The 14,955-nt window shown below is 43.6% G+C and overlaps 1 protein-coding gene and 1 long non-coding RNA gene across 3 annotated transcripts in view; both read right to left on the bottom strand.

Moving 5' to 3' along the window:
* Positions 1-5,899, bottom strand: part of TSPAN5 (tetraspanin 5) — an 83,927-nt gene extending 78,028 nt beyond the window's left edge. The window contains exon 1 of one of the 2 annotated variants that reach the window (XM_040556719.1): positions 5,456-5,899. In XM_040556719.1, the coding sequence (XP_040412653.1) occupies positions 5,456-5,536 (81 nt within the window). In that variant the 5' untranslated portion in view covers positions 5,537-5,899. The remainder of the gene's footprint in view (positions 1-5,455) is intronic. The other variant, XM_040556720.1, reaches the window with a different exon arrangement.
* A 554-nt stretch (positions 5,900-6,453) lies between these two features.
* Positions 6,454-12,063, bottom strand: LOC121070032. The gene is made up of 2 exons (XR_005819842.1): positions 10,917-12,063; positions 6,454-6,646 (listed from the first exon to the last, which is right to left on the bottom strand). It is a non-coding gene; the product is annotated as an uncharacterized LOC121070032 (long non-coding RNA).
* Between the last annotated feature and the right edge of the window lie 2,892 nt (positions 12,064-14,955).

Here is a 14,955-nt window from a genome sequence, read left to right as displayed (position 1 = left end):
GGAACAATTACAGCCCTGTTGACAGGCTACTAGCCATGCATTCGAGAAACGCACTGCATATTTTGGGCAACGCAAAGTACGAAAGCTCATTCTATCCTGTAGCGTTATAGTTCAAGACTGGAATTCGCTACCTGGCAGAATTAGGTCACAAGATTTCTTTGGGTCAAAAATATTTTCTCACCTCCCCTTTTAACTGAAAGCACCGCATAATATTCTAAATGCTCACAGCAAATCTTCACAGGTTCCTGCCCTTGGTTAATGGAGTATGAACTGCTGAGGAACCTATACCAAGCATTTAACAACACAACAGATTCTTGCTCCAAATTTATAAGCAGCAATGGCCTTAGTGTCAAAAGCATTTTATAATTCTTTATCTGCAAAAAGTCCATTTGTAGCAAGGGGGCTTGAGAGAAAGTATCCTGGAAGTGCTGTTTCACTAACTGTAACCCCAAGTTTCTTATCCCCCCAATAATCACTATTTCATCTTCCAGAGTTTAACGGATAAATAAAAGTTTGAGAAAAAGTACTTTGGGATTACTGTAATCTATGGAACCAGGTCTGAGAGTGTTTAAGAAAAGATTATGTACTTTGAAACTCCTCTCCACTGGAGAGGACAGAGAAGAGTCTGACATTTTTATTCCTTCCGCTTCCCACGTAGGAAAAAAAAAATCGATTTGAAAATTACCCCTACATCTATTGCACTACCTGATATAAGGTTTTATTTTAATTTTTGTTGTTGTTGTTTATTTTTCCAAAAACATGTTCTCTGGGTTCCCTTTTTGGGAGGGGGACACAAAACCCATTTTCTTCAACAGTATAGTTGGTACTTGCTTTTCCCTGTGTGCCTTTGCATCATATGGAGTAGCTGAGTATGTACTTACTTACGATAAATATACTAGTAAGAGTCTATCACAAAAAGGCCATCTTATTGAATTAAGGTAGCATATTTACTTTCCAATTCAGTGTTACTGGAACATAGATCTATTGCCTTTAGAAGGAAAACAATATCATCATGCAACACAAAGACCTGACCAGGACCATAATGATACCATCTATTTGTACACACAAATACTGATAAACTGTTTCACTCACTGCCCATACACAGGATGCTGTTCACATGCATCAGCTTTCCTCTGACAGGGACACTAAAGATTCAAAATGTATTCTTGATACTCTGAGACAGATGTGCTACCAGGTGAAGCTTACTGTGACATGCCAATCAAGGTGGGAAATTGGCAAATACATTTACCAAATTCACCTTTTTAGTACAAGTATGTAAGCTGCACTCGATAGTTCCAATAAGGTGAATTTGAAGTACATTGAAATCAAACAATAGAAGTTGACCACAAGATCAAATGCTACAGAATGCATTTGAAGATTGCATGGAACAAGTCTTGCACGGATTTTTTTTTTAACCAATGGGGTAAGGGAAAGTTACACAACCAAAACTTCCTTAATGGATGTCTGAAAACCAGCTAGCATGAGAAAATGATCTTCTGTCCCTTCGAAAACAAACTATCAGCATTGTACAGAATTTAATAAACAGTCTATTTGTTGTCCCTCAAAGGTCAGTGTCCTTCTCCAACACTTCTCGCATAACGCACTTACATAACCTTATTCAATTTTCTTTTTGCTGTCTTCTTGTAATTCAGGAGACTATTTAGACTCCCATATGGATACCATCAAAACCAGCAGACGCCAAGCAACTTAAAACACAAATTATGACTTGTAATATGCTGATGCATCATAATCACAGCATATCTCATGACTTAGAGTGAATCATCAGATAAAGCATAGGTTGCTGTCGGAGGTGTCAGTGCTTTCTATACATCTATACATTAGGTTAGGGTCAGTGGACTCCAGTTGACATTGAAATTCCACGAGGAAAACTACGTACATACTTTTTTTTTTAATCAAGCACAGTAAAACACAGATAGGAATTTAAAATACTTCTTAGAACTAGAAATCAGCTTAGAACTGTCTTGCAGAAGTAGAAGGGTAAGAAGGGGAAACGGTCGTTGCCTTTCAGGAAGCAAGGTGACCTACTTTCGCTTTTTGCATTATACCTTTGACTTTGTTCTACATGGATGCCTAAACAGGGAGCAGGGAGGAGAGCTGGTATTGTTTGCTTGCTTGCTTTAGCTACATAAAACTGTTTTCTGTTACCTAGAAATATTCAGAATACACTACGGTTTACCTAGACAAAGACATAAAGGCTCACAAAAAAGCACCGACTGTTCCACCAGCCTAGAAAGGCCGTGAACATCACGTGGCGCTTTCATGCAGGCATTATGCTGGTCAAGTTAAGGCACAGGCATGTGCCCTAACGAACAATCAAAGGAGAATGACATCTGAGCAACAAGAAGGGAAGCATAACATTAAATTCTGACTTTCCATTTAGATATCTTTGTGCCTATTTGGTCTCAGTTCCTAAATATTACTTTGGCGAGCGCCAAGCAGGCACTTCTACGAGAGCACTGCAATCTCAAAGTTCTCCAAACAAGCACCTTCTGCCTATTTACCAACTTCAATGCTGGATATCAAAAAAGGAATTAAGCCTGCAAGTATACCTAGAAGATTAATTATGTATAGACTCCGAGGATAACGTCCTCTTCTGAAACACAGAGACAAGAACACGTTGCCTGAGGTGGAGCAAGACTAAGAACTATCTCCTTAAGAGCATAATGTCACCTTTAGTCACAACTAAAGATACAGAGTGCAACTTCCCATACTCATTATTCTAACAATTCAGTGGTGTTTTTTTAAGCAAAGGAACAACAGACTAGCATAAAACCAAAAAACTGAGAAAAAGACCCGATAATTTATTTTGCCTATATTTGACAGCATATAAAGCCTCCAACATTTTTTTTGTAATATCTCCAGTTTAAGTAGCGTGTACAATTATTCCCCACATAATTTCAGCAGATCTATAAAATTCCTCTATTCAAGGCACTGACAATTTTCTTGTCAAAACCATTAGTCTTCCAACTCAGTTGTCTTTATTTTTAGCCCATTGTTTTATGATGCACAATAGAGGGTATTTTCCATTTGTTTACATTAAAAATTTAAAGGTTGTGTTAAAACCAGCATTTAAGAAAGCTTGAGAAGTTTTAACAAAGGTGTTCTACGTATCTAAATGCCTGCAAGATCCCTGGAAGGTGTCATGGGGATGTCATGACGACCTCTTTATCATTTCAATTTATTTATAATGACTACATTAGTGGCTATTTTTGATTATTGCTGTCTGTGAACAGCTAACCAGGGCTCCAATTTTCATTTACAGATTTTCTGGCCCAGTTTTGTGGAATAATATTGAGCACTTTGCTATTAATTCAGTAAAAACTTTAAAATGCATTCTGCAAGAGTGACTGCCTCGCTTCCCATCATGAGAGACCTGGTAACAAACTCAGGCGTCCTCATAAAAAGGTAACATATTTCTGAAGAAGTTACCAAGCTCACATAAAGTGCTTTTTCTCCATGGATCTCACAAAGTTTAGCCGTGGTAACAAATGAGACGATTAGCATTCTGTAAAACAGGTAATCTGCAGGCAAGGGCCACACAAGAAGCAAATGGCAGAGTGGGTGACAGGCTCAGGTCTTTGGATTAGCGCTCTGGCAGCACAAAGCCACGCGGCCCAGCGAGATCTCCTTTAACCCATTCCCTCACACAAGATGAACGCCTGCCACCATGCAGAAGCTACAGCCACAAGGTACCACTTCCACCATCCACACGCTAGCCTTCAGAGAATAAATGGAACAAAATTAAAGGGTAGGGAGCTTCTTATGGGCTGACAGTGCCTGGAAGAGCAAGATAACACATTTATGTGCATTTTCTCATAATCTCCCTCCATCAGTCCAAGGACATGCCACACAAGTGTTCCTCACACTGCTCTGCTCCCTGCTGTAAAACATCTGTGTTCACAGCAGTGTGCACCCATGAGAATCAAAATGAAAAAACAGACGAGTGAAGAGAACCATGACAAACTGAACCACTAAAACTGATCAAATAATAAAAGCAGCTACTGTAGGGTCAGAGTACTGCTTTGGAACAAGTCATCACCACAGGTTTGTTTCTTAGGCCAAGTACACTTTGAGATACCGGCATGCAACCCCAGTCAACTTCACTCTACCAACATACCTTCTCAGTTAAGGAAAGGCATTTCACTGTAAAAGTGTGATTAATATCAAAAGTCCCGTTCTTCCAAAACATCCTCTCCAGTAATCTTTACTTTCCAGAAACACAGACAAAAGGTTAGCTACAAGCATTTCTTCGCCAAACACCTTCCTCTGTTCTCACCACAGTGGTGACCACAAGCTTCGTATTAGCAAGAAGGTTTCTCTCCTCCATTACTTCTCACCTTCATCTATAAAAAGGTGGTGGCGGTGGTAGGGGATGTTCCCCCTGAGCCAAGCCACCTTTATAGTTCAAAGAAGCCAACGTACGAAGTATGTGCCCATCTCACTTTCAAAGTCCCTTAGGAACACATTCACCCTACTTGGGTTTGTGCACGTTTGCCATTGCTAAATGGAACATCTCACGAAAAGAGGGGCATGGTACGTCTAAGCGCCTTCACCCAACTTTCCTACTCTATGCAGCGCTCGTGTGCGTGTGCAAACACTTCACCCCTCAGCAGTTCCAAAATTTGGAATAACACACCTCCAAACCCAGTTGCTTGCACATCCAGACCCAGTTGCTCCTCTTTCAAGCCTGTCACACCAAGAAGATGCTAGAAATACTACCGTACACCGGTTACACTTCACTACACGGCTGTGCCTGCTCAGTGCCCAGCACCGGCACTGCACAACAAGCCACGGTGCAGGCAGGGGACCAAGTACCACGGCCAGGAGCCCCACAAACACCCAGCCAAGCCTCCCGGCGGCTCGCACCTGAGGGACGGGTGGGATGCCGCTACCTCCCTCCTCCATCCCGTTACCCCATGCTAATAGCTGGCCACGGAGCGATCCGTGCACGGCCCCGGTATTGTGTAACCGTTCTCCGGCACTGTTGGGAGAACTTGAGCCACGATTTATTTTTCACTACTAACGTATCACCATGAAGACATATAGCTCGATCCCTGCTCCAGGCCCATGCGTTTGGCTGATCCCTCCCCCACCACAAACCGGTCTAAGGGGGGGGAGAAAAAATAAATTATTATTAAGGATGAAAACCTCTTGGCACCTACAACAAAAGCAATTAGGAGGGTCGGCGGGGCAGGGGAGCAAGCAGCCCCGGGAGGCGCAGGAATGCAGCGGCCGCACTTGGCAGGGGAAGGGAAGGGAAAAGAGAAGGGAAAAGGGAAGGGAAGGGAAAAGGGAATAGGGAAAAGGGAAAAGAAGGGGGACACCCCGTCCCCAACCCCATCCTCGAGGCCAACTGTCACGATGTGTCTCCTGCCACATCCCCCCCCGGGAGGAGGAGAAGGAGGAGGAGAGGCGAGGCGCCCGGCCCGCTTACCCAGAAAATGACATTGAAGCCGAAGATGAAATATTTGATGCAACAACTGACTTCAGGCCCCTTGTAGTGCTTCCCGGACATCCTCTGGGCTCATGAAGACACTTTGCTGGCGGCCAGGGGGGGAGAACCAAAAGAAGGGGAGGGTGTGAAAAATGAAATTAAAAAAAATATATAGATAAGGGAAATAAGAGAGGGCTCAGCGCCGGCTGCGCGCCGCGGGGAGATGCGGCAGGAGCGGCGCGGCGGCTCGGCACCGACTCGCCGGGCGCCGGGGAAGGCCGGCGAGCAGCTCCCTCCTCCTCCTCCTTCTCCTCCTCCTCCTCCTCCTCTCCCGCATGGAGGAGGAGGCCCCGGCGGGGAGCGGGGGGAAGCCGCCGGGAGGCGCCCGGGCAGAGGCGCGGGGGGCTCGCCGCTGCCCTGCCGGAGCCGCCGCCGCCGCCCGCCGCCCTCCCGTTCGCCGCCCCCGCAGCGCCAACGGCCGCCGCGCCGGCCCCGCCCCGCGCCATTTTGGGGGGGCTGGCGGGGGGGAGTGCGAGGGGGAGGGCCGCTCGCCCCCGTGGGCTGATTGACAGCGCGCGCCACCAATCAGACCTCGCGGCAGCCCCGCCGGGTGCCCCGGGGTGCGCGGCCCCGAGGGGGCTGCGCGGGGTCGGGGGGGCGGCCCTGAAATGGCGGCCGGGGGGGCACGCTGACGGCCTTTGTCAAAAGTCCGGGTTTCTTCCGTTTCATACAGCCCTGATACACCTCCCCCGGCAAAATCGCCACTGAATTTATGTTTAACATATCTATATTTAGCATATTTCTACTTAACATACTTATATTTAACGTATTTACATTTAACACATTTATATTTAACGTAACAACTGCAGCATCATGTTGCTTAGATGTGTTCATACGCTTCGTGGGATTCAGAGTCCACCCGGTCTGGTGTTAGCCACGTAACAGCGTTTTTTTGGCTGAAGGATATTGTCGCTTCAGCGCTGCCAGCCTTCAGCTTCCTGGCCCTGTGATAAGTGCGATGCTTTTAATTGAAAAGATGGAAGACTTCTTTGTAATGATAAGTTACGTCTCCCACGTCGACGAGGCTGCGAGATGACATGCTTCAAAAGTAGGATATTGTGAGAACTGCAAAAGGCAGGCTTCGATTCAGCATCACCTGGTGCTGGTTTGGGGGCCTTGGGCACGGGTCTTCTTTAAGAGAGAAGGGAAACACTTCTTGTTAGAAAAGAAAAAAGGGAGGGAAGAGAAGAGAAGAGAAGAGAAGAGAAGAGAAGAGAAGAGAAGAGAAGAGAAGAGAAGAGAAGAGAAGAGAAGAGAAGAGAAGAGAAGAGAAGAGAAGAGAAGAGAAGAGAAGAGAAGAGAAGAGAAGAGAAGAGAAGAGAGAAGAGAAGAGAAGAGAAGAGAAGAGAAGAGAAGAGAAGAGAAGAGAAGAGAAGAGAAGAGGAGAAGAGCATTTGCTGAAATAGATCCGTGAAATAGATCCATGAAAATAAGCCATGTGTTTAATGGTAAAAGAGAAATTAACGCGACACATACCTATACATTTTAACTGTAATGGTATAGGTTACCATATGATCGATAATCGTGTGTATGTTGTTATTGTTAACTCTGTGTCTTTGCAAGACCACCCATGGGAAGAGGGCAGGAAAGGATGGATAATCAGTAATGCATAGGTTCTGTACCAATGAATAAAAGCCTATCACCATGTACAGTATGGTAATGGAATATTATATTAAGGTGCTGTTTTTACAAGTGATTTCAAATATTGGTGACAACCTGTACAAACATTGATAATGCTACTGTCACAACACCCTGCTAACACCACATGTTGGCACCCTTTAGCATTTTAATGCTTCACAGGCAACAGGAAAATATTGCAGAATAATATTTATTACAATAAATTCAATAACAATCTCTGATAGTTTACCTGTCAAACCATTCATTCCTGATCAACAACTGAAAAAGAAATGCAACCTACATCAATTATAGCATCGCATTACATGCCTTCATTTGCATTCTCAATCAAGAATAGTATCATCATTGCCAAGTGTCATTTCAAAGTCAAAAGCTTTTCATATTTTCCCACCATCTGATCAGATTAAGAAGAATTTAGGACTTCTAGTGTTAACGGTTAGACTGCACACTTCAAGAGGGTATTGAACACAGAGCCCTGGTCTTTTTAATTCACTTTGTGTGTACGGTTCCTGTGCAGCCTCAGAAATGAGCAACCAGACAGCAAAGGCAGCAGAACAGCTTTGATGTAGGTAATTGATCTTTCAGAGTGCCAGCTGGAACAGAGTCCTCTGCACCTGCAGCAGCCTCTCTGGTTTACAAACACATTTTGTCTCCTGTCCTAAACAAACAAGAATAAAAAAAAATAAAAATAAAAAAAAAGATCCGTTGGCTTTGTGCCATCACTTGTGGATCACTTCTTACACGCTTTGGCGACCTACGTCTGGAAACTGAGCAGGACTGGCTGTGACAGCACTTTAAATTCGGTGTTAGTTACTAGACAACACTGAGTTCCAGTGTGATGTTTTGGTGCAAAAGCCGGAGGCAATACTAAGCAGGAGTGAGGAGATAATATTACCTTTCCTTGCAGCGTGATGAGACAGTCATTCAAATTCCGTTACTTTATAATTCATCTGCCTAGTCACTGGAGTGCTAAGGGAGAGTGTTTCAGGGACAAAGCCATGCTTCTAGCAGCCCAATGCTTCACAACACTAGGCAACGTTTTGATTCGCTGCTCACTCTGGAGAAAAAGTCCCGTCTGAATGATTAAATCTACTTCCTATCTCTAAGATCTAAGTATCAACAGACTTCTGACCAAAGGCTGACCAAGTCTGATGCTAGTAAGTGCAGGAAGTTTGATACATTCATATCTTAAAAGGGGTATAGTTGCAGACTCTGAAATTCTTGCTTCACACCGAGTAAAGAGCTCTCATTCCAATTCCTCAATTCAGTCATTTCTTAGATCCAGCACCTCTGTGTCAGCCCCTGGGTTTTGATCTATGAGTTCTTAGACGTTTTCCAGGGAAAAAGAAATGCAAGTCAGAGTGACTTGAGATGAAAAATGGCTAAGCAGTGTATTGAAGATGGTAGTTCTGTGAGTTATCACATTACTAATCTCGCCACGTGCCACATTTAGTGAGATAAAGAGTTGTGGTCTAAGAAAAGCTCAATGTCTGTGTCCCTAAGTCTAGTTATTTCCTGGACACTTCATTTTGGTTGAAATTCATACAATAGCAATATTATTCCATTGGGAAGCCATAGAGCTTTCTGACATACAAGATTTATGGAGTCAGAGGTATTACCTACCTCAGAATACTTTTCAATCTAGTTACCCTACTAGCTTGTAATGCCTTTTGTGTTCATTTGGTACTCTTGCAAGCATGAAACCCCCTTGTTTTCTGCTTAGGAAATGAGTGTCCTCTAACGAGTGAGTGTTTTTTAGGTTTAAAAGTAGTTTTGAGATAAGCATTTCAAAGGACTGTACTCAGGTGTTGACACAAGTTGCGTTGGCTTCATTGGATTTACATGCCCAATCCCATCTGTGAACCTGACTTCAGCTTCCCACAAGAATAACACAGATCTTTTTCAATTCATTTATAAGTGCAAGTACTAACTAATTAGCATTCTGGCTAACACAGTTTAGTGGCTTTCTGGTGAGAACTGAGTTGCTTTTTCAGCCTGAAACTTAGCCTCTGAGTACTGAATAATATCCTCTCGCACAACCAACCTAGTGCCATTATAATGTGATAACACCAGCATTGTTGGTAGGATGAGTCACAAAGCATTAAACATGTCTATACATCTACAGAGTGAGAGGCCAGAATCTGGGTGCACCAAATAGTAAACAATAACCACTTGCATTATGTCTGATTTTACTTCCTCAAGACAACATGTATCTGAGCCTTAATTGTCTTTGTTCAAATGCTGTACTTTTGGTGTAAGGATCTATTACCTCTTTTGTTCTTATGGTAAAAGTGCCTGTATAAAGAAACCACAAGTTCTATTCACTGCAGTTCCCACCGGGATTTGGCAGGTTTTGGAAGAAAGATGATCGGAGCCACTAACTAGGATGCAAATTACTTAAAGAGAACTACCAAGTATCAGCAATAATAGTCACAAGATCTACTCAGCCAAGCTCTACTGCTTGCCTTCTGCAAGTTGGTTTGCTCAAGATGAGCCCAGACAAGTCTTGCAGCGCTCTAAGCAGGTAGACATGAAGATACAGCCTCAGAAGTCCCTTTGGAGGAAGCACATGCAAAATGAGATACGCAGACCATTAGTGCCAGAAATACCACTTTCAAACAGTAAGGAGGAATAAGGCACCCTGCTATTGCTTTCTCACAAGAAAAAGCAGTAGGTGGGGGGAGGTTCTATTTTTTGCTTTGGTTTGTTTTTTTTTGTGCCAGGCACCTCAAGCCAGGAGCTGCTACCTCTGTTGCTTGCGAGAGGAAGAGGTGGGAGCAGTGGCAGGCTTCCGCCCTCGCGCTCTGCGGTCAAAGGCAGCACCATTGTGCTGCTTGGGGCAAGCACCCCGAAGCGCAGATCTGTTTCTGTAGTGCAGCACCTCAGCAAGCCCCTGTTCTGGAGATTTTCACAGAGAGCTTTCTTAGTAATTCCCCTGACCTGTCTGTGTACCATCAAGGCAGGAACAGTCTGATGTACCTGGTCCACAGCACGCTATCACGCGGTGACTGCAGATGTGGTTGCAAGCACCAGCCTTTTATATCCAAGCAGGCTCCAAAGAGCATTAACTATTACATACTTCTTACCATTTTGTACACAGGACAGTGACAGGACTTAATGAGATAAAAACGTATACACCATTCTACAAAAGATACTCACCTTTGCAGTCCCGAATTAGTGGCGACTACAACTAATATGTGGGCAGTCCCCTCCCCTTTCATTACTGGTGCCACGGGGCCACTGTAGTTAATATGGATGTAAATTTAGACTCCAGTAAGTGCAAAACGTACCCTTTTAACTTTGAATTGCTAAAAGCACTGGACAAACTCTGCAGATCTGGAAGCTGTTCAGTTCCCAAACAGACATTTGTTTGTGTATATCTGAAGGTTCTGGTGTCATTCTTTCAAATGTTCTGTCCCAAAAAGAAACTGGTGTTTGTCCTGTGATGGAGTACCGTACCATTTTCTTAGGTTAAGGTCCATTAGGTTTTCCAAGGCCCTCTGAATTGCTTCCAGCCATTCTTCATCAAATAACAGAGGACACCCTCGCTTCACAGCTCAGAGGTTTAACATATGGTGTTTACTCCATAACAGCACTCAGGAGAGTGAGGATTTCCTCTGAGTATGTTTTTAATGGTGATAAAATTTTCTGTAAATCCACCATTTCAAATAATCTTTGTGTGTATTTCTCTTCAAGGGTTTCCTTTACTCAGCTGTAAGCCAGCTGAGCTTCCCCATCCCTCTTCCCGTGTGGATCTTTTTCTTACCTGGGAGCCTGGATCAGAGCTGTCCAGACGAGCAATCCCTCAGGAATCAGCCCAGCATCTCCTTGCAGGCAGATCTGTAAACCCATCAGAAGGTGAGGGAGTGGGAGCAGGAGGTAGGATGAGGGACCACAAAACTGCAAATCTGGTTGTTGAAGGCTTTAAATGCAAGTTGCACTCAGAGTGGTGGGAGGGGAGGATAGCAGAGCAGTTCATCCCAGAGCCCAGCTTTTAGAAAAGATTTCAGCTTTGGGCTGGCCTATACTTGAGCTAAAACATGTTGAAGTAGATGTTTTGTCGTCTCAGTCAGGAATTCAGCCCTCAGTGCAGGCAGAGCCTTAAATCATCTTGCTGAGAAAGGAGTGGGAAAAGCCGACTACAGAACAAGCTCTTATTTTAAATTCAAGCAACGCTTTTTCCATTGCTTTCTGATTCAAATGGCTGTAGAGGTGCTGTATTATGGAAGGCCTCTATGTCATTGTGGAGCCAGAGCCTTCATGGCAGAGAGTGGACCCAAAACCCCCGAGAGACAAGGTGCCTGAGTGAGGCAGCCTCTGGCAGGGACGCATTTGTTCATCCCAGCTATGGCAGTAGCATCCTTGCTGCAGTCCCTGCCTGTCAGAAAACACGACAGAGCGTATCCAGGGCCTTTAAATGTTTGCTGGGAAAGTACAGGAGTACTGCAAGTGATCTGATCATCCCAAAGGAAGGTGGCTGATATGTTTAATGTGATTTCCTCACAATTTTGTGTCCAGTTTTCCTTCCACAGCTTCTCTGTTCACATCTGACAACAGTTACCACATAGCAGGATCAAAGACACCGCAGTTTCCTTTACCTTTAGTATTAACACTTCTGAATTCTCAGACATAACACAAAGGCACCTGCCACCGCAAATATCACACTTTTCATAGCACCAATGGACAGGACCAGCTGGGTAAGATGGGTCCAGACTTGGTTTGTGGGCTATTTTCAATTGCAAACTTACAATTCATAAATAACCTGCACACATTACTCCTCAGACGCCTTTAAAATAAAGATGCTTCAGGAAAATATAGAATTTACTCGTTTACAACTCCAGTAAGTGGAAATGTCCATGCCTTTTTTTTTAACTCTCTCCTGTTACATTGACAAAGCCAGAAACCATCCTGTGGAGGAGAACAGAGGAGCCACCAATATTCTTGTCGGGTTGTACAATTGGTTTTGAAGTCTTATTTTTCAGAGGCTTGTAGTTTTCTGCATGCTTCGATGCCTATGTTACACTGAGAGTTGGGATGGGTGGAGTTCATTTTAATTTCCTGCTTCTCTCTACCGCACTTATACCATCAGCTTTTTTTTTTTGCTGTCATAGTCCTTTAAGAAAATTGCACTGTGAGCGACTGATACCTGAGCCAATATTTGGAGAAAGAGAAGAAATCCTACCCCAGGCATACTTCTGTTTCCATCGCTACCTTACTATTTCATGTACCACACACGTTTTGGCTCATCTTCGGCATATCCTCAGCCTCTCACGTAACTGCTAAAGTGCCCTGAGATTTCCAGGTTTGCTGTGTTAGATTATACTGCCTTAGAGGCAGGGACTGCGTCTCTCCTTGCTCCAGCAACTGGTCATTAAAAAATGCTAGTGTTGTGACAGCAAAACAACCGAAGTAATCTTAGTTTTAAAATGTGCTTCTCCACTGTTTTGACCTCAAGGATACAAATATATCTACAAACACACAATGTGGACCCAGTAAATACAAAGAATGGATCTGAAAATGCAAAAAAGAGACTAAGGGGGAAAAAAAGAGTAACATCTTCAAGAAACAGATGCATACTTTATCTTTCTTTCTTTATCTGCCTTTCAGGCAGAGAACATCTGCCTTTTGAGGTAGGCCTGCTCATCAGTGCAGTGTATCAGTCTGCAGTCACCAGGGACGTTGACGTTTTTCACCCAGAAGTATAACTTTTTGGAAGAGACTGCCTGTGAGCAAAATAATTTTTATTTGGACAAGGAAAGGTAATTTGGTATAGAAATATCCCTCCTGAGCAAAATCAGAGTGACCATAAATGTCAGATTTCTAAAAGCTTTGCAAATTGTACCTTACCAAGATCACCAGACCAAGCTATGTGGCTGCTATGTCATGGCTTCTCGGGACTTTACTGTGCTCTATCCCAGTCTGAGGGATGAACCACTGAATGTGTGACACTCACGCATGCACCTCTGAAATAAAAAGACTCAATGAAAATTGTTTTACATGTGTAATGGAAGGCAGAAAGAACTGCAATAGGGAGCTTTTTCTTTTTAGTTTCCGCCGTGTGAAACATTCATCACTTTCTTAGAAATTAGCACAGATCTTTCGGTATGTTTGAAAAAAAATGAACTATTCATCATAAAAGTAAATTTGCTAAAAGCATAAACCGTTTAAAAATGTTAAGTTATAGGGGGTGGGCAGAGAGTTTACAAGAAGTCCATTGTTCTGCACTAAGCATTGTCAGTCTGAGAAAACAGAGCTGGACATAGAAGGGGTCCAGCCATCTAGTGGTAAATTATGTTCCTGTACAGCATGCTGAAGTCTGCCGGCCATGGGGAAGCTCACAGACATGTGTTCTGTAGAGGAAGAAAGAGACATTTTACCTAACTCTTCCCAAATTTTGATGCTGCAGGACTCTGCTGGAGTAGGATGTCTCAGTACATAGATGGCTCGAGTACATAGGAGCCAGCAGCTAAGTTAGGAGAAAGGCTGGCAGAAGTAACCAGGTGTATTGGGTTTATGTGGCAAACACAAGGCCAGGTTTTGCTAGACTGAGACAAGGAAGACCCCAAAAGTCTGCAGTCAGTGTTATCTTTTTCACCCCTAGAGTGATAGACATCAGAAACAGCTTACAGTGATTATTCAGACAGGTTATGTTTTGTGTTTTTTTTCAGAATATATCTGTGTCCCTGGGAGCTTGGACTTGTCACCCGTACAGCAGTACCAGAAAATGGGGGCAGTTTGCTGTAGATCATTAGCAGAGAACAGCATTTCTAGAGGATCTTCCCAACAGAAGGGTGCAATGCTCGCAGGTTCCACTTCACCCAGGGGAAAGAGAGTTGTAAGCCAAATTGGTTGTCATGACTGAAACAAGAAGGATGCAATCAAACAGCTACACGGAGGAAGCCATATGCTTAGTTCAAGCTAGGATAAAACAGTTACCTACCAAATGTATTGAGAGTGAACGGTTTCATATTTTCAATATGGTTACAAACTCATAGAAGAAGCTTAATCTTGGCAAGGCCTGAAGAGACATCAGAACAGTAAAACATAAAGGGAAGTGAAACATCCAAGGGAAGAGTTGCCAGAGTTCCCATTTCAAAAATCTCCATGCTTAGAAGCCCACATCCACTTGAAAGCAGTGGGATGCAAGTTCTGTGGGGCCTCATATGAAATTTGCTGGGCATCTGGTGGGACAACCTGAGCATCCTGAACATTAAATGGCCATTACTTTTGATGTCAATTGAACTCCAGTAAAAGCATAAAGCCAGGTGTCTGTTTACCCAGCTCTAGATGCAAGCGCTTTACTTACCACAGCTGAGATTAAAGATACTGCCTCTCCTACATAGTAACAAGCAATTGATTTCCATCTATATTTGTCAACCCATCGAGTAACAGAGCATGACATTAAATTCCCTGTTGCTACATCTTCCCCCAAGCTATTTTGACTGCTGCTGAATTCTTTTGAAATATCAAATTTTGTCCAAAGCACATCCTGTTCCCGGCTTTCATACCCTTGAAACTGCATTGCAGTTTGTACTCAGCCGCAAAACACGGCCAAAGTACAGTCACGGTTATGCCCAGCATAGCCAGGTAAATACACAATAATTCTGTGAAACTATAGTAGCTACTTTCTGCCATAATTGAGAACTTTTGTAGCTGAAAACAAGGTTTCATTCCAAGCAGTTACTGCAGCGTTAAGTAATTTCAGCGTACACGTTTGTTCTTTATCAAAAAACACAGTACTGGAGAGAGCGTGGAGGACAATGCTTCCCTTGAGGCAGAGGATATCCGAAGTCAGCTCAATCAGT

Source organism: Cygnus olor, chromosome 4 (genome assembly GCF_009769625.2).
Source record: "Cygnus olor isolate bCygOlo1 chromosome 4, bCygOlo1.pri.v2, whole genome shotgun sequence".
Taxonomy (NCBI): Eukaryota; Metazoa; Chordata; class Aves; order Anseriformes; family Anatidae; genus Cygnus; species Cygnus olor.
Note: the sequence above shows the minus strand (reverse complement) of the source record. Positions and strands in the feature narration are given on the sequence as shown.